Source organism: Staurois parvus, unplaced genomic scaffold (genome assembly GCF_062004578.1).
Source record: "Staurois parvus isolate SC_StPar_1 unplaced genomic scaffold, SC_StPar_1.0 ptg000706l, whole genome shotgun sequence".
NCBI lineage: Eukaryota > Metazoa > Chordata > Amphibia > Anura > Ranidae > Staurois > Staurois parvus.
Genome location: NW_028318502.1, coordinates 2,985,362 through 3,010,680, shown reverse-complemented (window position 1 = coordinate 3,010,680; position 25,319 = coordinate 2,985,362). Strand labels below are relative to the sequence as shown.

At 44.4% G+C, this 25,319-nt stretch overlaps 1 protein-coding gene across 1 annotated transcript in view; it reads left to right on the top strand.

Moving 5' to 3' along the window:
• The first annotated feature begins 18,169 nt into the window (after positions 1 to 18,169).
• Positions 18,170 to 25,319, top strand: part of LOC149445871 (vomeronasal type-2 receptor 26-like) — a 55,433-nt gene continuing 48,283 nt past the window's right edge. Inside the window, exons 1-2 of the mRNA XM_089653330.1 lie at positions 18,170 to 18,387; positions 22,987 to 23,278. Coding sequence (XP_089509456.1) covers positions 18,170 to 18,387; positions 22,987 to 23,278 — 510 coding nt within the window. The remainder of the gene's footprint in view (positions 18,388 to 22,986; positions 23,279 to 25,319) is intronic.

The following is a 25,319-nucleotide window of genomic DNA, read 5'->3' as shown; positions in this document are numbered from 1 at the left end:
GGATGCTGTACTAAGTACTAAGATTGAATGTCACTTGGGGGTTGAATAAAACTGATAATGCTGTGAGCACAGAAAAGACATTTGTGGTTATTTCATTATAACTGTTATGTTATATTTGTCTGACCTACAAGTGCCTCTTTAATGTAAATGTAAGCAAGATGACTGAATGATCAAAAGCAATGTCAAACTGGCCAAAACACTCAATTTCAGTGGGGGTTGAATAATTTTGGCCACAACTGTATGTGGTGCCCAGCTCTTGTCCTGGTCTCCTATCTTGCAGCCAAAATACAAGTTGTAGGCTTTCTTAATCATTCCTGTTATCCTCCTTTTTTGTGAGATAAAAGTTATTTCACCGCAGATATAGCAGAAATTATCTGCTTTATTCACACAAGTTCGAGGCATTACTGAGTAGCCTATATAAGCATAAAATGAAATGTAAAGACGAACTACAATCAGCTACAGATACTGCAGCTTTTATGCAGTGAAGTGATGCAATTAAAGGCTAATATTGCATCATCTCAGTATACATGCAATTTTCTATTGGTCACCAGTATCAATTGCGCAATATGCAGCTGAAGTTGCATCATAATTTTGAATGGCTTACGTCATTAGATGGGTGAATATATCATGGAAACTAGAGCCAATCAACATTTTTTAGGGTCATTTTCGTTTTCAGCACCCCAAAATTATGTAAGATTAGCTAATTTTATGCCCAAAACTTTTTACCTGTTGAACAGTGTAATTATAAAATCACTCCCATACTGATTCACTCTGCACAGGGACACAGAGAAACAAACAGCTATTTCTTCAGAATAACAAAAGGTAGGAATCTGCAGCAAAGTTTGTTATAGTCATTGCAATGTACATGGGTCACCCAGAGGGGAATGTTTTTTTCTCAACAAAAGTGGAGTTACTCTTTAACCACTTGCCGTCTGGCCACTGTATATAAACGGCCGGACGCTGGCAGTCCAGGGGTGGGTTGCCGTTCATAAATGGCGCTGCCATTTTGGATTGAGCGCGCTCCCTGGGAGCACGCAGCACCGCGATCCGGTGCCCGCTGTGTCCTCCGGACACAGATGAACATCGATCGCTGTACGGGACCTCTGTGCGAGGTCCCGATCATGTGATCACTGATTGGCCAATCAGTGATCACATGAAGAGTAGTAAGCAAGATGTCACTTCTGACATCATTGCTTACTACGTGTGAAATCTATGAATGATCACCGAGGTCACATCCTACAGGGCTATGGACAACAGTCTTGTACCATGTGACAAGCTGTGACCAATCACAGCTCACACAGTAGTTCTCAATGGCTGCAAGAATGCAGGGGTATTTTGTTTTTATTAAATAGAAAGATGAATACATTTTGGCCAAGATTTATGAAGAAAGATTATTTATTTGCAAACTTTTATAAGAAAAACATGTTTTTTTTTCAAAATTTTTGGACTTTTTCATTTATGAAGAAAAAAAAATTAAAGTCTCAGTGGTGATTAAATACCACCAAAATAAAGTTTTATCTGTCTAAAAAAAATGCTAAAAATTTCATATGGGTACAGTGTTGCATCACCGCGGAATAGTCATTCAAAGTGCGACAGCGCTGAAAGCTTAAAATTGTTCTGAAGGAGGTGAAAGTGTCTGGACTTGAAGGGGTTAAATAATGTCACCCCACCCCTTGTGACATCATCATGCTTTGTTATTGGCCAAAGCATTGCACCTGACCTGTGGTCAGGTGCACTGCTTTGGCCAATCACAATGCACTGTCATGGCGCAGTGCATTGTGGGGAGCGGTAGGCAAATAAGCCGTCGAAGCCCTTACCGTTCGTGTGTTCGGCAAACGCACAAACGACCGATGTTCTAGACCAGGGGTGTCAAACAGGTGGCCCTCCAGCTGTTGCCAAACTACAAGTCCCATCATGCACCTGCCTTTGGGAGTCGTGCTTGTAGCTGTCAAGCTTGCAATGGCTCATGGGACTTGTAGTTTGTCAACAGCTGGAGGGCCGCCCGTTTGACATCCATGTTCTAGAAAAACTTATGTTCGACACGAACATCATCATAAGAATGAGTGTAAAGTGGAGGCTCAAAAATGTTAAATTGCCCTGAGATGTTCTGCAGGGGACTTTCTATATATATATATATATATATATATATATATATATATATATATATATATATAATATATATATATATATATAATATAAATATATAATATAAATATAAATATATGTAATATAAATATATATATATATATTTATTGAAATATATTTTGAAATATATTGAATATGGCCAAAATTGTAGCATTTTAAATATATGTCAATATATCTGGAAAAAATATTTTTTAAAAAATATTTCAAATATATTTTTCTTCCACGTGGGATAGTACATTTTTTTAGCACCGATCACTATATTAGTGTCACCGGTTCCCGCAAAGTTCAGTTAGTGTAAAAATTTCCGCCACAATATCACAGTCGCGCTATAAGTCACTGATCGCCGTCATTGCTAGTATTAAATAATAACAAAAAAGTTCCAGTATATGTCCCATAGTTTGTAGACTGTAACTTTTACGTACACTAATCAATATACACTTAATGGAATTTTTTTTTACCAAAAATATGTAGCAGAATTTATGAATAAATTTGAGTTTTTAATTATTGGATATGTTTTATAGTAGAAAATAAAACCATTGTTTTTTTTTTTTCAAAACTGAAGATTTTTTTTTGTTTATACCACAAAAAGTAAAAACCCCAGAGTGATCAAATACCACAAAAAGAAAGGTCTGTTTATGGGGAGAAAAAATGACATAAATATTATTTATGTAGAGCGTTGCATACGGCGCTGAATTACTTTGACAATTGCGCGGTCACACAACGCTGTACATAAATGAAATTTATGTCATTTTTCCTCACAAATAAAGCTTTCTTTCGGTGGTATTTGATCACTTCTGCATTTGTTTTAATTTTTTTGTGCTATAAACAAAAAATGACTGACAATTTTGAAAAAATAAAAACAAATTTTTTTTACTTTTTGCTATAAAACATGTCCATTAAAAAAAAAGTCTTCGTAAATTTAGGCCAAAATGTATTCTGCTACATGCACTAAAAAAATCCCAGTATGTGTATAATAAATGGTTTACGTGAAAGTGATAGTGTCTAGAAATGGCGGCATATATGCTGGAATTTTTTTTTTTTTTATACTAGTAATGGTGGTGATAAGCGACTTGTAGGGGGACTGCGGCGGGCATTCTAACACTGGGTGGGAACCACCTAGCTGCCACTGACATCCCCAGTGACACCAATACAGTGATCAGTGCTAATAAAAAGCACTGACACTGTACTAATGGCACTGGGCAGGAAGGGGTTAACATGTGAGGCAATCAAAGGGTTAACTGTGTGCTGTGTGTGTTTTACTAGGGAAACTGTCTATCTCTCTGCTGTGCACACAGATCTCTCCCCTCTCAGCTTCGCTGATGATCACCGAGTCCCAGCCGGGAATCACCAGCCAAAACCGGCTGATTTACATTCTCAGGAGCCAATTGTAGCGGGGGTAGGGCAGCGTGCACGCGCACCCCCGACCCAAAAATACAAAATCAGTATATTTATGTGATCCTGCATTAGGGAGACCTGCTGCCAGGGGCAGACTGACCATTTGGAAACTTGGGCACTGCCCGAAGGCCCGGGGTCAGAGGGGGCCCCATGAGATGCCTCTGGTACAGTTTTCATAAGATATTTTGAGTTTGGGCAAGGACACAGGGGCCCTATGATCCCTTATTGCCCGGGGGCCCCATGAGTTGTCAGTCTGCCCCTGCCTGCTTCTGTCTATCTCTCTGCTGTGCACACAGATCTCTCCCCTCAGCTTCGCCGACGATACATATATATATTTATATACATTTATTGAAATATATGTTGAAATATATTGAATATGGCCAAAATCGTAGTTTTTCAAATATATGTCAATGTATTTGGGAAGAATATTTTTAAAATATACTTCAAATATATTTTTCTTCCATATGGGGAATTAAGTAGCTGTAATTTGTTACATAAACGTATTGTAACACAGATGCTATTTTTTGTGAACAAAATACTCAGGATATTAGGAATCTTTTTGTTTTTCTTAATAAATGAAGTGCGCATGCGCGTAGCCTCCCTAGCAGTCTGATTATGTCAGTATTTCTGTGCTCAAAGCGGTACATTTTTTTGCATGGAAATATGTCATTTTTTTTATTGTAGGCTGTAATTTTTAGGAATAACTCACTGAAATCTCTCCGAACAAGAGTCTAGTAAACATCCCGGGGAGGATAAAACTTGAAACACGAAATCATAAATTATAATATAATAAATAATCATAAAAAATAATAATATAATATTAATAATAAATTTAATTCAATAATATAATCAAACCAAAAACACTGAAATGTGAAATAGAGCGCCAAGTTCGCACATCGCTGAGCTCAGTCGCAGAATCGTTTTCAGTGTCTGATGAGGAATTTCCCCCACGAATCATTATCACTCAATTCTGCAAGTGGTTCTGATTTACTATCGCTGTTCTCTAGCCGGTCTAAAACCGCGTCTGACCTAAAGGGACGCTTTTTGGACGCCATGGACGTTTCTCAGTTTCCAGGCAGAAAGGGCGGTAAAAATGCAGGCAGGGCGCCGGACAAAGCACTCGGGACAAAATATATGTGAAATGGTTTGATACAGGAATGTTATACTATGTGATTTTAGTGTGTTGAGTGAATGTCACTTTTACAATTTTCAAATTTCCCGCCAGTTCCATCCATAGTACATACCGACGTCGCAGGGAACAGAAACCCAGAAGACAGATGCCGGCATCGTCCGGAGGACATTACAGGGGACACTGCAGGAGGGACATCGCGGGAGCGCAGGACAAGGTAAGTGCTGGAGGGATCCCGGAGCAACGCTGCAGTGTATTCCCGAGTGTAGCTCGGGGTTACTGCTTGTGGTGCTGAAACTTTACCCCGAGCTACACTCGGGAATACCGCCAGGGGGGTTAATGGATGTGACTTATTTGAAAAATATGTGTAAATGGTATCCACATAAACTGGTTGCTGCAGTCCTCCTCTTGTGTGAATTAACACAATGTGATATTAGTATAGAAAACAATGAGACCGCGTATAATTAATAATAAAATAATAATGACAAAAAAACACGTACACATTAAAATCCCCCAAAAATATATAACCCAGTGCTGGTGCTGGTGCTCAATATGATATCTTCAAAAAAGTGTTCCACTGTGCTTGACAAAACGTGTCTCACATGGACTGACCACTAATCAATGACTATCGACTATCGCTTGTTCAGGGTTACTCCCACAATGCTGGTGATCTCCAATATATGATCCTATATCCCTATCCTATGATGACTCATAAGGCTCAATAAAGTGGTTACAAAACGTATAAAAAATGAGTGCGCTGTACACTAAATAATCATACACAAAAATCAATCAAATAAATGCTGCTACATAAAAAATTTGTTTAAAATAATAGAAATTATATAAGTTCGCATTCATATATTAAATAATTAAAAGTCCCAAAAATCCAATCACGCAGTGCTGCGGACTAAATAAATCCTCCAACGGAAAGTGCATAGGTGTCCACAAATGCTTGACACAAAAGAAAAAAGTCAGCCTCTTACCAGACACTTTGATCTCCAATCAAGAGAACAAATGAGCAGATGGTGTTCAGATCCCACACTGACATCAGTCATAACTAACATTGTACATGTTGATCATATCCCCCCTTATGTATTATACATGGAGATCATATCCCCCCTTATATGTTATACATGGTGATCATATCCCCCCTTATGTATTATACATGGAGATCATATCCCCCCTTATGTAATATACATGGAGATCATACCCCCCCTTATGTATTATACATGGAGATCATATCCCCCCCTTATGTATTATACATGGAGATCATATCCCCCTTATGTATTATACATGGAGATCATATCCCCCCTTATGTATTATACATGGAGATCATATCCCCCCCTTATGTATTATACATGGTGATCATATCCCCCCTTATGTATTATACATGGAGATCATATCCCCCCTTATGTATTATACATGGAGATCATATCCCCCTTATGTATTATACATGGAGATCATATCCCCCCTTATGTATTATACATGGAGATCATATCCTCCTTATGTATTATACATGGAGATCATATCCCCCCTTATGTATTATACATGGTGATCATATCCCCCTTATGTATTATACATGGAGATCATATCCCCCCTTATGTATTATACATGGAGATCATATCCCCCCCTTATGTATTATACATGGTGATCATATCCCCCCTTATGTATTATACATGGAGATCATATCCCCCCTTATGTATTATACATGGAGATCATATCCCCCTTATGTATTATACATGGAGATCATATCCCCCCTTATGTATTATTCATGGAGATCATATCCTCCTTATGTATTATACATGGAGATCATATCCCCCCCTTATGTATTATACATGGATATCATATCCCCCCCTTATGTATTATACATGGAGATCATATCCCCCCCTTATGTATTATACATGGTGATCATATCCCCCCTTATGTATTATACATGGAGATCATATCCCCCCTTATGTATTATACATGGAGATCATATCCCCCCTTATGTATTATACATGGAGATCATATCCTCCTTATGTATTATACATGGAGATCATATCCCCCCTTATGTATTATACATGGTGATCATATCCCCCTTATGTATTATACATGGAGATCATATCCCCCCTTATGTATTATACATGGAGATCATATCCCCCCCTTATGTATTATACATGGTGATCATATCCCCCCTTATGTATTATACATGGAGATCATATCCCCCCTTATGTATTATACATGGAGATCATATCCCCCTTATGTATTATACATGGAGATCATATCCCCCCTTATGTATTATTCATGGAGATCATATCCTCCTTATGTATTATACATGGAGATCATATCCCCCCCTTATGTATTATACATGGATATCATATCCCCCCCTTATGTATTATACATGGAGATCATATCCCCCCTTATGTATTATACATGGTGATCATATCCCCCCTTATGTATTATACATGGAGATCATATCCCCCCTTATGTATTATACATGGAGATCATATCCCCCCTTATGTATTATACATGGTGATCATATCCCCCTTATGTATTATACATGGAGATCATATCCCCCTTATGTATTATACATGGAGATCATATCCCCCCTTATGTATTATACATGGAGATCATATCCCCCTTATGTATTATACATGGTGATCATACCCCCCCTTATGTATTATACATGGAGATCATAGCCCCCCTTATGTATTATACATGGAGATCATATCCCCCCTTATGTATTATACATGGAGATCATATCCCCCTTATGTATTATACATGGAGATCATATCCCCCCTTATGTATTATACATGGAGATCATATCCCCCCCTTATGTATTATACATGGAGATCATATCCCCCTTATGTATTATACATGGTGATCTTATCCCCCTTATGTATTATACATGGAGATCATATCCCCCCTTATGTATTATACATGGAGATCATACCCCCCCTTATGTATTATACATGGAGATCATATCCCCCCTTATGTATTATACATGGTGATCATATCCCCCTTATGTATTATACATGGTGATCATACCCCCCCTTATGTATTATACATGGAGATCATATCCCCCCTTATGTATTATACATGGTGATCATATCCCCCTTATGTATTATACATGGTGATCATATCCCACCTTATGTATTATACATGGAGATCATATCCCCCCTTATGTATTATACATGGAGATCATATCCCCCCTTATGTATTATACATGGAGATCATATCCCCCCCCTTATGTATTATACATGGTGATCATATCCCCCCTTATGTATTATACATGGAGATCATATCCCCCTTATGTATTATACATGGAGATCACATCCCCCTTATGTATTATACAGGGAGATAATATCCCCCTTATGTATTATACATGGAGATCATATCCCCCCTTATGTATTATACATGGAGATCATATCCCCCAAGTCACTTTGCGTGGGGGGGCCCATGGAACACAGCTCACTTTGGAGAGCTGAGGAGACCCCTGCCTCAGCTCCCCATATCCCTATTATGTGTAAGTCACCCTGTGCCTGTTAGGGGTACAGGGTGGAATGTCCTAATATTGGGGTGGAGGGTTGTTCATTGTTTAATGTCATGTGGTTGCATCCCATTGTTCTATTGTCTGTCTTGCTTGGGAGCAAACTATTATGGGATGTATGTGTTTGTGTATTGGCTTGGTGGGGGGTGTCTGCTGATGTTTCTCTTGTTGCTAGATGCGGTTTTCCCCACCCTGTGTCATTATGCAGGGAGGGGGGAATTGTTCCCTTGAATGTATATATCTTGTATCTGTGTTAAAATAAAGTAGTCTGCTTCCTGATTTATTTCAAGACTGGTCTCGTCTAGTCTTGTATGGTCAGCGGTGGTGTCCGTGGTCGGTGTTCAGATGGGGAAGTGGTAGTATAACGGAAATATCCAAGCGCAGACTGGGACGGTTCCGTTACATTGGTGGCATGCGGTGGGATTGTGCTTCCAAGCTGTGAACACATCCAAACCACCACCGAGATTCAAGATCAAGAAAGGAGACAGACATCGGTCACCCCAGTGGAGATATGGACCTGGCATCAGAGTTCCCAGGGCTGCTGCAGATCATTCTTGCAGCATACCCCAGGACTGTGTCTGTGGATGAGTACCTGTAGTTCAGGCAGCTCGGGAGGTACTTTGGAGTGGAGCCCTCCAGGTTGCTGGTATGTACAAGGGCAAGTGCTATCCAACCCCAGGGGAACGGGCAAGGGACCATCAGAAGTTACGGATGCCATTCCTGGAAGAGTGACCCCAGCAGCAACGGGTGACTGAGTTGGACAGGTTGGTCCAGCAGGAGATAGAGCTGGACAACCGGTATCGGGCTCTGCAATGGTACACAGAGCAGAAATATTTAGGGGTGACAACAGAGTGCTCTCCAGAGGGATATGACTTTGGTGGCCCTGGATTGCTGTTGGAGAGCCTTACAGATCATTTTGTGTTTGGTGATGAAGGAGAACCTACCCTTGAGAACTTGCGAGAAGACAGAGAGGCTATGTTTGGTCTCACAGGGGTCTCAGAGCTTGAACCAGATCTGGAATACCTGCTGATAAAAGAATAGGATCTGGAAAGGGCATATAGGCAACTGCTAAAACATGTTCAGTAGCATGCCCAAGAATCGGCAGTGGAAATTCTAGAGACTGGGGATTTGATAGACTTCTCTTTTGAGGAAAAACAACCTGGTGAGCCTCCAGCAGAAGAGCTGGCAACAGGGCCAAACATTACTGAACTCTGCCCAGCACTGGTAACATCTTCTGGGTTCCATGGACAGGAGATGGTGAACCCCTATCCCCAGACACCAGTTCCAGAGACTGGGGATTTGATTGACTTTTCTGCTGAGGAGGAACCAGCCAGCGAGCCTCCAGCAGAAGAGCTGGCATCAGGGTGTGGCGTTGTTGACCTCTGCCCACGACAATCAGCACCGCAGGAGCTACAGGAAAAGGATGCAATCGGCACCTCACAACTGCAGCTTGAGCTGATGTCCGTGGATGGGACTTCGGTCTCCACTGACACAACCCCATAAAAGGGTCTGGCATTGGGACAGGAGGATGTCAGCCTTACTTTGCAAACATTGGGGATGTCCATCAAGTCAAAGTGGATGAGACTACAGTCACCAACTGGATACCTCAGGGGTTGGCCCAGATCCCCAACAGCATGATGGAGTCAGCCCAGCCACCCTGTCTTCACTCCAGCGGCTGAGAGGACTTCAGTGAGAAGGACAAGTCAGTACTTCTCCCCAGCGGAGGGTATGTTCTACAAGAGAGGCAGAGGTTGGCTGGGTGAGTAATGCTTTGTGTGGGACAATTTGCTTGGGGTACTGTGTGGGTGATGGCATTGGGGGACTGGAAGCACAAACTAACTTCGGAGTCAACCCATCTGGGGTCTCCTCCTGTGTTAGTCCCCTGCCGAAAGGGGAGATATGTGACGGGAGTCACTTTGGGTGGGGGGTTCATGGAACCAGGCTCACTTTGGAGAGGTAGGGTGTAAGGGATTTCCGGCAAGATGAATCGTGATTGGAAATGCGTGATCGCGCACACGCACATGCACACGCATGGCGAAGATTGGCGCCAGACAGCCTATTTAAGGAGTGTCTCTGCTCATGTTCAGTGCTGACTGGTCTTCAGCTCCCCCGTGTCCTGCTTGTTCCTGTATGATTCCTTTGTTGCTGACCCAGCTTGTTCCTCACCTGACTCTGATTGCTTTCCTGATACTGGTTCCTGACTTCGGCTCTGCTGCTGACCTTGGCTTTTCCTTCTGATTCTGTACCATGCTGCCCGATTGCTGATGACCCTGGCTATTCTATGACATTGCTCCTGTCTCTTGTCCGCACTACCTGCCTTGCTCTGGTGCACGCTTGGCAATCTGCTAAACCTGCTCTGCCTACTACTACTGTGCCAAAATTAGAGGATCATCGGCCTTCCAAGGTTTTCATCTGCAAGAGATGCAAACGACAACTACTGGCACTCATGTTCCCCTGGGTCCTAGACTCCCTCTGTTCCTACTCCAGCGGGGTCAGGACTAGTGACACAAGTGAGGCCGACCACGTCATTTCAGTCTCCCATCAGGTACGTGACATGGGGAGAACCCTGTCTCAGCTCCCCATATTCATATTATGTGTAAGTCACCTTGTGCCTTTTAGGGGTACAGGGTGATCTGTCCTAATATTGGGGTGGGGGGGGTTGTTGATTGTTTGATGTTATGTGGCTACATCCCATTGTTCTATTGTGTGTCTGGTTTGGGAGCAAACTATTATGGGATGTAAGTGTTTATGTGTATTGGCTTGGTGGGGGGTGTCTCCAGCATCCCTCCCTCCTGATGGGACTGTCTGTTGGTATGTCTCTTGTTATTAAATGTAGATTGCCCCGCCCTGTGTCATTATGTAGGGATGGGGGTATTGTTCCCTTGAGTGTATATACCTTGTATCTGTGTTAAAATAAAGTAGTCTACCTTCTGGCTTAGTTCAAATCTGGTGTCATCTGGATCTTGGGGTACCAATAGCCAGATTAACTGGTCTCATTTTCCAGAGCCTGAGAAGCAGCTTCTTGATGGAGATACCCAGTCGTGGGTGTTTGGGGTCCGTTACATGCAGCTTTTTACTCTGTGCTGCCAGGTTCCTGGGAGAGGGGATACCCGGAACTGTCTTTCTGTTTGACTGGGAAAGAGAAGGAGGGAGGGTGATGGATGGACACCTGACTTTCACATGGGGAAAACAAGGTGCAACCAGTAAACCACCAGCATGCCAAAGGACTAGGTATAATAAAGATATTCTTTTTCACATAGTAACAAAGGATAAAAATAAGATAGCATTCAGGTCACATGTTTCAGCTTCTATAGCAAGGGTGTCAAACTCAATTTAATTGCAGACTGCATCAGCATTATGGTTGCCCTCATAGGACCTGTTGTATCTCTAAGACTGGATGTCCCGAGCACCCAACCCCCTTTTACATCAGCTGTTAAGAGCACACTCACCATCAGAAGTCAGGAGTCCTTAACCCTCTCTTATATCACAGTGCACCCCCCTTACCTTGTGCTACTGCCAGGAAGAAGCTCAGGTGGAGCTGGGAAGCAGAATGTGCAGGGTCTGAAGGGGTACAAGAGGACGGCTGGAGTCAGCTGCCAGAACCTGCTGTCAGAGCAGGAGCTGAGGAACGGACAGGCAGGCCTAATAACAATGCAATGCACTGGCTGACGACAACCACCACCCACAGACTGAATTCCCTCAGGGCGTGGAGTCTAAGTCCCAGGCTGCCCTTCACCAGGGCCCCTGATGGTGGGGATGGACTTGACGCAGCCAGGAACCAGGTCTCGGCCCCCGAGACACCTCAGTTGCGGTAATGGCTGCCGCCAATGGCGTGTAGCTGGTGGAAAAGACAATAGAGTAGTCAGGCAGGCCAGGTCGACAACGTGACAAAATGGTACAGGACAGCAAACGAGAATCACAGGTCACGAGCCGGGTTCAGCAACAGAAGGTCAGATCAAAGGAGAACACAAAGAATAGTCAAGTCACAAGCCGAGTCAGATTCCAAGAGAGTCACGAGAGTCAGAACAGAGTTATAACAACACAAAGACACAAGACACAAGTGCAAAGAGCATGTGCGGACCACAGGCTTATATGTAATCAGCCACACCCCACTGGGGGATGGACCTCAGAGACCTGAAGGCATAAAAGATTCCCACCATGCTCAGCAGAAATCCAAGATGGATGCCAGCACATGGAGTAACATAACCTCTGGGAAAAGGTAGGACCTTGACAGTACCTCCTCCTCAACGGCTCCTCCCCCTCCGCAGCTCAACAAAAGGTTTCTGAGGAAAGCGGGTTTGAAAAGCGCGGAGGAGGGCAGGAGCATGTACATCCGCGGATCGAACCCAGGACGCTCCTCGGGACCATAACCGCGCCAATGAACAAGGAACTGTAATCGACCGCGCACCAATCGAGAGTCCAGGATCCGGCTCACCTCATACTCCTCATGACCGTCAACCCAGATGGGACGGGGCCGAGGCAGAGAGGTAGTGAAGCGATTGCAAACCAGAGGTTTCAACAAGGATACATGAAAGATATTGGAGATCCGCATCCCAGGAGGAAGGGCAAGGGCATAGGCCACTGGATTCACCTTGCGGAGAATGCGAAAAGGACCGACAAAACGGGGAGCTAGTTTGGGTGTGGGCACCCGAAGATTGAGGTTGCGAGTAGACAACCACACCCGATCGCCGACCTGGTATGAAGGAGCGGGCAACCCTCTGCGATCAGCCTGGAACTTCTGGTGCTGAGCTGAGTCCCTCAAGGCCCTCTGGATCTGCCCCCATGAAGAACGCAAGGCAGCAAGATGGTTCTCCACAGCCGGAATGTTCTGTGGTGAGAACCTCTCAGGTAATACCGTGGGTTGGAACCAAGTTGGCCATGAAGGGATACATCCCAGAGGAGGAGTTGACCGCCGAGTTCCTGGCAAACTCTGCCCAAGGCAGGAGATCGGCCCGATCGTCCTGATGGTCCGAGATATAACACTGAAGGAATTGTTCTAAGGCCTGATTGGAACGCTCCGCAGCCCCATTGGACTGCGGGTGGTAGGCTGAAGAAAAGGAGAGACTAATACCCAACTGGGAGCAGAAGGCGCGCCAGAATCTGGACAAGAACTGACTCCCGCAGTCCAAGACAATCACCTTGGGCAACCCATGCAGGCGAAAAATCTCCCTGGAAAAGACCGTGGCCAGTTCTTGCGCTGTTGGTAATTTCCTGAGTGGAATACAATGGCACATCTTGGAAAAGCGATCGACACCGGGAGGTCTACAATAAAGTCCATACCCAGGTGTGACCAAGGACGCTCCCCATTGGGAATGGGTTGCAGGAGACCCAATGGGAGATGCCGTGGAGACTTATTCTGGGCACAGATCGAACATGCCGCTACATAAGAGGCAATGTCGGCATGGAGAGTTGGCCACCAGAATAAACAAGAGACGACCCAGCACAACTGGTTCCTCCCCGGATGCCCAGCAGTTTTGGAGTTATGGTAGGTACGCAGCAGGCGGGTGCGCAATCCCTCGGGTATGAAACATCTACCCTCCGGCCTCTCGGAAGGAGCGTCAGTTTGAGCCGCCAAAATCTGCTCCCCAAGAGGAGAAGTCAGACTGGTGCGAATGGCAGCCAGGATCTGATCTTGAGGTATAACCGAGGTTGGCTCAGAGTCTTCCCTGGACAACTCAGAGTATTGCCGTGATAACGCATCCGCCCTGACATTCTTGGAACCAGGCAAATAGGAAACCACATAGTTGAAGCGTGACAAGAACAGAGCCCATCTGCCCTGGCGGGGTGTCAATCTCTTGGCCTCCAAAAGATAAGTCAGGTTCTTGTGATCGGTAAGAATGAGGACCGGAACCGCGGAACCCTCAAGCAGGTGCCTCCATTCCTTGAGAGCCAGAATGATGGCCAACAACTCCCTATCTCCAATCTGGTAGTTGCACTCTGCAGAGGAAAGCTTCCTGGAGTAGAACCCGCAGGGAAGTAGGAGTCCATCGGGCGACCGACGCTGAGACAGGAGAGCCCCTACTCCGGTCTCGGAAGCATCAACCTTGAGGACGAAGGGCAACCCAGGATTGGGATGAGAAAGAATCGGAGCCGAAGCAAAGGCGGATTTCAAAGCCTCAAAAGCTACGATGGCCTCGGATGGCCACTCGTGAGGGTTACTCCCCTTCTTGGTTAGATCAGAGAGAGGCTTTGCCAACGTGGAGAAGTTCCTGATAAACTTCCAATAGTAGTTGGCAAAACCCAGAAAGCGCTGAATGGGCCGAAGACCATTGGGACGAGGCCACTGCAGAACTGCCGCAACCTTCTGAGGGTCCATGGAGAATCCCTCCACGGAAATGATGTAGCCCAAAAAGGCAACTTGGGATCGATGGAACTCGCACTTCTCGAGCTTACAAAAGAGTTCGTTCTCACGTAATCGTTGCAGCACCCGCTTGACATCCTGGATATGGGACTCCATGGAGGTAGAGTAAACCAGGATGTCATCCAAGTAAACTACCACGCACTGCTGCAACAAGTCACGAAGGACATTGTTTATGAATTCCTGAAAAACCGCAGGCGCGTTACACAACCCGAAGAGCATCACCAGGTATTCATAGTGCCCGGTTCTGGTGTTAAACGCGGTCTTCCACTCATCCCCCTGTTTGATCCATACAAGGTTGTACGCCGCCCTAAGGTCGAGTTTGGTAAAGACTGTTGCTCCCTTAAGGCGGTCAAACAACTCAGAAATCAAAGGAATTGGGTAGGCATTCTTGATGGTGATCTGATTGAGACCCCTATAATCGATGCAAGGCCTCAATTCCCCACCGTTTCCCGGACAGACCGGACAAGACTGCCGAAAGTGCCCACCGAGACCACAGTACAGGCAGCGACCCTCCCGACACTGAGCGGCCCGCTCTCCCTCGGAAAGGCGAGCAAACCCCAGCTGCATGGGCTCACCACCAGACAAGCTATCCCTAGGAGGCGTGGGAGGAGAGGGAGGAACGGGTGGGACAGAAAACGCAGGTGCCAGTCGATTGGAAGGCCTCCGCAGGCGTTCCTTGAGTGAGGGCCTCTCCCTGAGCCTGGTGTCAATCAGGATCAGGAAACAGATGAGCTCCTCCAACTCCCTAGGCAGTTCCTTAGCTGCAATCTCGTCCTTCAATGTGTCAGAAAGACCATGGGAAAACGCAGCAACCAGAGCCTCATTGTTCCAACCCACCTCTGCCGCCAGGGTGCAAAACTCTATGGCGTACTCGGCCACGGTCCGTGAACCCTGATGCATGGTCATGAGCAGCTTGGCCGCCGAGGCAGAGCGAGCCGGTACGTCGAATACCCTACGGAAGGCATCGACAAAACCGGAGAAATCGTGAATCACCGGGTCATTCCTCTCCCATAAGTGATTTGCCCTTGCCAAGGCCTTGTCTGAGAGTAGTGATATTAGGAACCCCACCTTTGACCTCTCAGACGGAAAAGCGTGGGGTATTAGTTCAAAATAAATACCCACCTGGTTGAGGAACCCACGACACTGACTCGGCTCACCCCCAAAGCGCTGTGGAAGAGGGGCAGAACCAGTCATACTTCTGGGCGCCGCCAATGCAGCAGCCGAGGTGGTGAGCGCAACCAGCGGAGTGGCAGCGGGAGCGACCACTGGAGTGACTACCGGCCTAATAGCACCAGGAGCAAGGTGCGCAGTGCGTGCAAGCAGAGTTTGCCACGCCTGAGCGAACTGATCCAACAGGTTATCCTGTTGATCGAGTCTAGCGACTAACGTTGGGAGCGAAGGCGTACCTGCACTGTCAGGGTTCATGGCACTTGTGTAATGTCAGGGCAGGAGCTGAGGAACGGACAGACAGGCCTAATAACAATGTAATGCACTGGCTGACGACAACCACCACCCACAGACCGAAGTCCCTCAGGGCGTGGAGTCTAAGTCCCAGGCTGCCCTTCACCAGGGCCCCTGATGGTGGGGATGGACTTGACGCAGCCAGGAACCAGGTCGTGGCCCCCGAGACACCTCAGTTGCGGTAATGGCCGCCGCCAATGGCGTGTAGCTGGTGGAAAAGACAATAGAGTAGTCAGGCAGGCCGGGTCGACAACAACGGGACAAAACGGTACAGGACAGCAGACGAGAATCACAGGTCACGAGCCAGGTTCAGCAACAGAAGGTCAGATCAAAGGAGAACACAAAGAATAGTCAAGTCACAAGCCGAGTCAGATTCCAGGAGAGTCAGGAGAGTCAGAACAGAGTTATAGCAACACAAAAGACACAAGTGCAAAGAGCATGTGCGGACCACAGGCTTATATGTAATCAGCCACACCCCTCTGGGGGATGGACCTCAGAGACCTGAAGGCATAAAAGATTCCCACCATGCTCAGCAGAAATCCAAGATGGATGCCAGCACATGGATTAACATAACCTCTGGGAAAAAGTAGGACCTTGACACCTGCTGAATACTGGGACTAGGGGAGGCAGAGATGAGGTAGTACTTTGGCTGCCCAGAGAGGGAGAGGATCTATGGGAGAGTTTTGTCCTCCTCTCTGCTGCCGAATGTTGAGACAAGATGGTGGCTGATATGGGCAAGGGGGTGCAGGAGAGGCGTGAGGGCAACATGAAATGGCCTGGTGGGCAATATTCAGCCCACGGCCTTTTATTTGACACTTGTTCTAGAGCAAGGGTGTCAAACTGGCGGCCCTCCAGCTGTTGCAAAACTACAAGTCCCATCAAGCTTCTGCCTTTGGGAGTCATGCTTGTAACTGTCAATCTTGCAATGTGTCATGGGACTTATAGTTTGGCAACAGCTGGAGAGCCGACAGTTTGACACCCGTGTTCTAGAGCATGGGTATCCAACCTTTGACCCTCCAACTGTTGTGAAACTACATGTCTCATCATGCCTCTGCCTTTGGGAACCATACTTGCAACTGTTAGCCTTGCAATTCTTCATGGGTCTTGAAGTTCAGCAACAACTAGAGGGCCGCAAGTTTGTCACCCATGTTCTAGAGGAATCCACAGGTATGGTATATGCATAGGTACATTGATCAAAGCTGTCATACCTGGAATTATTCTTTAAGGACACATATCAACCAGTATTTGGGACTACTAATTTGCAGTTAACGCCTCCACAAGGGTTCATATCAACCATTTTTTGGATTACCAGTGCATATTTTTTCTCCTCCTCTTCCTCCTTTATTGTGTCCTGTACTACGCAAGAGTAGCAGATACCCAGCCATCATTATTTTGACTCAATCCCTGTCCTCTATCAGCATATGGGATGCCATAAGGCAGCAGGAGGAAAAAGGTGGAATATAAAGAAGAGTGTTGGGGTGCTGAAGGTTAGGAGGAGAAGTGTTGGGGTGCTGGCAACAGCAAGAAATATAGTGGGACGTTTCAAGGGAGATGCTTCACCCCTTCTCAATACAATGGAAAATTCTGGTGGATCTACAGCCATCACCCCAGAGGGAAACCATGTAGAAGAATGACTGTAGGCAAGGGCCAACAAAAAGTAAGTAAAGATGGGCTTCTTTTGCAGGCCGTACTTAGTTTACAGGGTCACTATAAGATAATAAAACAGTCATATAGACCAGTTATGGTCATTGGTATTGTAAGTGGAAGATTCATTGTGATATTATCTGGTGCTATCTGTGTATTTCCATTGTATGATTCCTTCGGCATACAGAATATTTAGCACTATTCCTTGTTGAATAGAGTTTATTATAAAGAAATTCTGTGTCTTGGTTTAGAGTTGTTATATTAATATGAATATCAGAGGACTAAACTTATCTGCTCACAAATAAACCACCTGCACAAACAACTAAAAGTAGATAGTAGATGATGTCAGTATATTCAGAACAAAGAGAGATGTATCATCCTGAACTGTATAAAAAGAGGGAGAGAAGCCAGCTGATTGTATTGTCATTGCAATACACAGGCTGCAGAGGTCTGCGTCACAATGGAGAATTCTAGACTTTAACTAAAGAAGGGTCCAGTGATCAGAGCTATGGTCTTATCATTTGCCTACATCCTCCAGATCTGTGTGATCCTCCAATGTATGGCACTCTGGAAGTCAGGAATGCAGAGTCCAGCCTGTACCCTCCATTTCACTGATGTATTTGATGAATTCCAATATTTCCAGGACGGAGATTTTATCATTGGAGGAGTGTTCACTGTGAGGTCAAAAAAGAGCGATATAGATACACCTGAACAAACTAATTACAGGTACGTAACTTACTTGCTTGGAAGAGAAACAGAGATCAGGGTGACAAATAGGATTTAAAAAAATGATTGAAAGACATACATGTGATAGAAATATTATAGGAATGTAAGGAATGTATAATATACAGGGCTGGGTGACTGTGACAAGACTGGTGACAAACTATGACACTGACAGGGTGTTGGAGAAGCTGCTGGAAGAGTCTTTTCTTTAAAACTAACAAGTGGGGGGATTCCTCCATCTACTCTGCCTGTGTGGATGGAGTGATCTGTTACTTTTTTTTTTTGTTGTAAAAGTGATCACTTTAAAGCTGTCCATAGATAATTATTTTTTTTAAATTCAGCTTAGATGGAGGAATCTGAGACATTGTATTCTGACAGCGGGACTCTCCACCTATGAGTAAACTCATTTTTGTTCTACAAGGCCTCTGCTTTCAGAAAATATATTATGTTCTGGGGGGTTTTAGGTTATTTTATAACCAAAAGTGCAGATTTTAACAAGTGTCTAAAAAATAAAACAATTCTTTAAAAATTTAATTTTAAAATGAAAACATGTTTAAACCCAGGAGGAAGTTTTTGAGGAAAGCGATAAGTCTGTTCACACTTCATTCCCAATTTTTCTGTTACTGTTCTTTATAACAACATAAACAATTGAGTACTGTCCGTGATACTTTATTTATTTGCACTAACATACAATTTTGAGGACAAGCTTTCGGGGTATGTCCCCTTCTTCAAGGTCCAAGCAGTACTATACAAATCACAAAGTTTTAGCAGAATGTTAGAAGGGATGAAAAAAAAAAAAAAGAGGCTAGAGATAAGATACAGCAAAAGCAAAGGGGGGGGGGGGGGAGACAACACTCACACAGAGGGAGTCAAGCTTGAGCTGATAGACATAAAACTGCTGGATAATGATTGAGGAATCCCATGTCCAAATTAAGGCCGTTATCTCTTGTGTCAAATAGAATTATCATTCTTAGTTCAAAAGTTTTTCTTTCCTGAATGGATTTGAAATTTCCTTTAACCTCCCTGGCGGTATGATTCTTTCCGATTTTTTGTGCTGAAAGCGGTACCATTTTTTTGCATGGAAATATGTAGTTTTTTATTGTAGGCTGTAATTTTTAGGAATAACTCACTGAAATCTGTCTGAACAAGAGTCTAGTAAACATTCCGGATATGATAAAGCTTGAAACACGAAATCATAAATTATAATTTAATAAATAATCATAAAAATAAAAATATAATAATAATAAATTTAATTCAATAATATAATCAAACCAAAAACACTGAAATGTGAAATACAGAGGCAAATTCGCACATCGCTGAGCAAAGTCGCAAAATCGTTTTCAGTGTCTGATGACGAATTTCCCCCACGAATCATTATCACTCAATTCTGCAAGTGATTCTGATTTACTATTGCTGTTCTAAAACCACTTTTGACGTAAAGGGATGCTTTTTGGACGCCATGGACCTTTCTAAGTTTCCAGGCAGAAAGAACAGTCAAAATGCAGGCAGGGCGCCGGACAAAGCACTCGGGAAAAATGTATGTGAAAGGCATTGAAACATCAATGACAGCAAAAATGACATTTTTTAAAAATTTCAAATTTCCCGCCGTACGTCCCGACGTCACAGGGACCGGAACACGGAAGTCGGATGCCGGCATCAGCCGGAGGAGATGGCCGGGGACGCTGCAGGGGACACATCGTGGGGGCGAAGGACAAGGTAAGTGCTGCAGGGACCCCCTGAGCAATGCCGCATGGTAAGCCCGAGTGTAGCTCGGGGTTACCGCTCTTGGTATTGAAGTTTTACCCCGAGCTACACTCGGGAATACCGCTAGGGAGGTTAAGAACTAAAACATTGAGGTCTCCCATTGTGTGGTCTGGTTGTGCGAAATGGTGTCCTACAGGTGTGCAGAAGTCATCTTCTTTATTTTCCTTGATGGTATGTCTGTGCAGATTCATCCTTGTTTGTAACTTCTGTCCTGTTTTGCCAACATAAGATCCTTTGCTGCATTTTCTGCACTGGATAAGGTACACAACATTACTGGAGGTGCAGCTGTATGATCCGGAGATATTGAAGATCCCTTTTGAGTGTCTGACACTTTTTGATGGATTGATTTGGTTGCAGTTTGCAGCGTTTTCTATTGCAGGGTTTGCTTCCATTATTTGTGACCTCATAATCAGAAGGAAGTTTCCTACTGATTAGTTTATTTCCGAGGTTGGGGGGTTGTCTGAAGGCCAGTATTGGGGGGTTGTCTGAAGGCCAGTATTGGTGGTTGTCTGAAGGCGAGTATTGGAGGGTTGTTTGAAGGCCAGTATTTTAGGGGTGTCTGAAGGCCAGTATTGGGAGGTTGTCTGAAGGCCAGTATTGGGGGTTGTCTGAAGGCCAGTATTGGAGGGTTGTTTGAAGGCCAGTATTTTAGGGGTGTCTGAAGGCCAGTATTGGGAGGTTGTCTGAAGGCCAGTATTGGGAGGTTGTCTGAAGGCCAGTATTGGGGGTTGCTGGAATATTTCTTTCAGAGTTCCATCCTCTGTTATGATGGGTTGTAAATCTTTCATTATTTTTCTTATCCCTTCTAGTTTTCTCTTCGGGTTCTCAAGGCTGTGTTTATGCCGGTGTTGATAGTTTTGTCCTCGTAACCTTTCTTATGGAAGGAGTCTGCTAGTGTCCCGAGATGTGTATCTCTGTCTCTTGGGTCAGAACATATTCGGTGGTATCTGATGGCCTGACTGTGTATGATGGCACGTTTTGTGTGTTGGGGGTGGAAGCTGGAACTGTGGAGGTAGTTGCATCTGTCGGTGGGTTTCCTGTATATTGAGGTGTGAAGCGTATCATCCCTGATGTATACTGTGGTGTCTAGGAAGGTGACGTGTGTGTTTGAGTATTCCATTTTTAGTTTGATTGATGGATGAAAAGTGTTGATGAATGAGTAAAATTGTTTTAGGTGTTTTTCACCTTCTGTCCATATGATGAAAATATCATCGATATAGCGATAGTATCTGTATGGTTTTTGTTCCATGCTGTTCAGGAATTTTTCTTCCAGGTCAGCCATAAATAAATTGCCATATTGGGGTGTGCAAACAGTACTCTCTGTTTTTAACTCAAACTGTTAGACAGAGGCAAATTGGTTGTTTTGCAGGCTGGCTGGTAAGTGTTGCTGGGAAATCCTTTGTTTGTGATGTGCATTGTCCTTCCATGTGTACCTTATTGCTAAGGCTGGTTTTTGTGTAACTGTATATTAAACCTATATTTTCAGAAAAAGCTCTTACATTTTCTTTTAATGCACACAGAAACAATAAAATATATTTTTTTAATATATCCGCCAGCCAATCCCTGTCATCTTCCCTGCTGACACCCTGTGCACTGTCCTACAAACTAACAGCACTTGTTAGGCTGGCCCTATCCTCTGTCTTGCCCCCCCCCATACACTGCCCTACTGACCCCCCCATCCCCGTACATTGTCCTGCTGCCCCCTGTACACTGCCCTGCTGATCTCCCATCTTCTGCCCCTCTGACATTTTTTACTGCACCCCCACATCAGACAGACTAGATCCATCCCTATGGGCATCATGGCCGGAGATGGATTTGCAATGAGGAACATTTTTGGGGCATTTATGTTTTTTAATAAAGGACCTGTCAAATGTTTAGATGACTTTATTTCTAGGTTTTAGCTTTTTTGTAAATGAATAGGGGTACCCCCTACTCATTCACATGGGGGGCAGTATCTAGGGGTCTCCCTATTATTAAAAGGGACTTTCAGATTCCGATAAGATCCCCACCTGCAGACCACCTGGCAAGAATTGTGGGGAAGAGGCCCTTGTTCTCATTATCAAGGGGACAGGGTGATTTGTAATGGGGTCCCCCTGCCAAGGCGCTCCTGATGTTGAGGGCATGTGGCTTGATATGGTTCAGATGGGGAGGGTCATGCTCATCCCCCTTTCCCAGTCTGGATGCATGCTTGGATTAAGGTTCTGGTATGGGTTTTTAGGAGGAGCTTGGAGCCTCCCTGTATTTCCTGGGGGGACCTCATGCATTTTTGTGTGTGACATACCCCCTTAAAATCTATACAAGACTCCAAGGGCTTCCCTAAATAAAAAGATCACTGCTTCTGGCCAAATAGATTCTTTAATTTTTTTTTTTTTGCATTGATACATGTTTTCCAGGGCAGCACCAAACCCCCTTTTAAACCCTCCCCCCGCCTAATAACACGGAAAATGGGCATTTGTAATTTAATTGGTTTTACCAGAGTTCACCAAGCTCCTGCTGAACTGAACTCAGGGCAGTTAGGCTCATCACAACCTGCCAGACCTGAGCAGAATATACCAAAAACAGTCCACAAGTCTACAAAGATCTACAAAGGCCACATAATTGGTTTAAATATCTGGTGGTGAGACTTTCATTTACAGGCCTGCTGTATAAAACTTAGCATTTCCTCAACATTGCTTCTGCTGTTTATATATCCCTCAGGAAGCATTGCCTAAAAGTCTTCCCTCTGTATCTAATGTTAAGCTGATCACATGTATAAACATTTTAAAAATATTTTACTTATATACATACATTGTTAACTTATTGTTTTGTTAAAAAAAAAAATAAATAATTTTTTTGTAGCCCATCTCTCCAGTATTACATGAACCTCCTAGCTTTCATTTCCGCAATTGATAACATTAACCAGGATCCAGACATCTTACCCAACATCACTGTAGGCTTCCATCTATATGATTCGTGGCTGGAACCCCGGAAGGCTGTACAGAGTGTTCTGCAGATCTTATCTGGACCAAATGGGACAATTCCTAATTATTCCTGTAAAGGACATGGTGAGCTGGCTGGTGTTATTGGAGATCTCTATTCATCCACTACAATCCCAATCGCCCAAATCCTCGGATTGTACAGATACACACAGGTCAGTGAAAAGTACTTGCACTACTTGTTTTTGTTTTTTTAAATATGCCACTGAAAGCATTTTTTATTATATCTGCACAAAATAATACCCATTGATCCTGCGAGGACAAATCTAGTCATTGATCCTGCGAGGACAAATCTAGTCATTGATCCTGCGAGGACAAATCTAGTCACTGATCCTGCGAGGACAAATCTAGTCGTTGATCCTGCGATGACAAATCTAGTCGTTGATCCTGCGATGACAAATCTAGTCATTGATCCTGCGAGGACAAATCTAGTCATTGATCCTGTGAGGACAAATCTAGTCATTGATCCTGCGAGGACAAATCTAGTCATTGATCCTGTGAGGACAAATCTAGTCATTGATCCTGTGAGGACAAATCTAGTCATTGATCCTGTGAGGACAAATCTAGTCATTGATCCTGTGAGGACAAATCTAGTCATTGATCCTGCGAGGACAAATCTAGTCATTGAACCTGTGAGGACAAATCTAGTCACTGATCCTGTGAGGACAAATCTAGTCATTGATCCTGCGAGGACAAATCTAGTCATTGATCCTGTGAGGACAAATCTAGTCATTGATCCTGTGAGGACAAATCTAGTCATTGATCCTGTGAGGACAAATCTAGTCACTGATCCTGTGAGGACAAATCTAGTCATTGATCCTGCGAGGACAATTCTAGTCACTGATCCTGCAGTCTGCCTCTGTTTTCCTGGCTCTTCCTGCTATAAGATCTTATTTGCCTGTTTTAAAAAAAAATCCTTTGAAGCTTAATTGAAGATCTGTATTTGTGGGTTACTTTTATCTGAATTTTCTGTTTGTTTTGGAACCCAGAGGCCTCTTAAGTGAATGAGACCCACCAATTTTAAATGATATGCTTTCACATACCTAATTGTGTGTCTTCAGACCTCATTATCACCACACTTTCCCCATGTTTTAAAATGACTAGAGAGGGGGGTGTTCTGTAGTTCCAACACACCTTACATTCTAAAGATACTAGACTGCACTAAAGATAATAGACTCAATGGCATTTACTGTAAAATACTTTTATTACCAATCCTATCTGTGACTCTACTCCATACCCCAATTGACAGCTCTGTAATCTGATCTGGTAACTTGTCTAAAAAAGGGGCATAGGGTGCAGTTTGAGTTGCTGCAAACAAGCAATGTGCTGCGTTTATGGCAATCTGTGAGTGTCAGTAGGTGGCACAGGAATGGCAGCTGGCCCTGATTGGGAGCAAAGTAACGATGGTGACTTCAGAGTCGAGCAGCAAACCCGACAAGAGGAGATAGCGACCTTCAGGGACTCCGATCCCGGTATGAAGTGTAAAAGGGGTGGTGCGATGGAAGCTATGAGGACACCTCTACACTTAGATTTAGCGGAAGCAGTGAAAACTTGTGGATAGTGGGGGACAAAAAATGTCGTTGTGGAAGTGGTGGAAAAGTGTGTCTCCTGAAGGCAGACGACATGCGCCATTTGTGAAGCAAATGAATGAAAGGCTTTATTACTTTTCTGCAGGACATTAAGACCCTGTACATTCAGGGTAAGGATATTCAGGGAACCCATGGGGGAAAGGTAAGGTCCGCTAAGGAGTGGGATGTCCTCATATGAGCATACATGAAGGGGTTCCAAGAGGAGAGGAAGGAGAGCAGGAAGAGAGGAACAGGGAAGTCACACGAGAGAAGAAGAGGAAGAGAAGAAACAGCATGTAAAACCAAACGGAAACAGAAAGGGGCTGCTATGGCCCAAACGGTGGTCCCTGAGTTACCCACACAGCGAAGAAACCCAAGGGCCAAGAGCAGCCCAGGCAGTACAAAAACACGGTGCTGCATGGGCTAGTGGTGGGTACACAGAAACAAGCATAGGGGGAAAGGCAGCCCAAATGTAAACAGAAGTCTGAAGACTCCCTCTGAAACAGCGAGAGCCCAGGCTCCCAGCATGTCAGGGAAGTCCCGGAACCAAGCAGCACACCCTAATAATGTTACCCATTGGGGATGTCAAGGTGGAAAGATAGTGCAGGATCCCGTGCATGTAAACCAA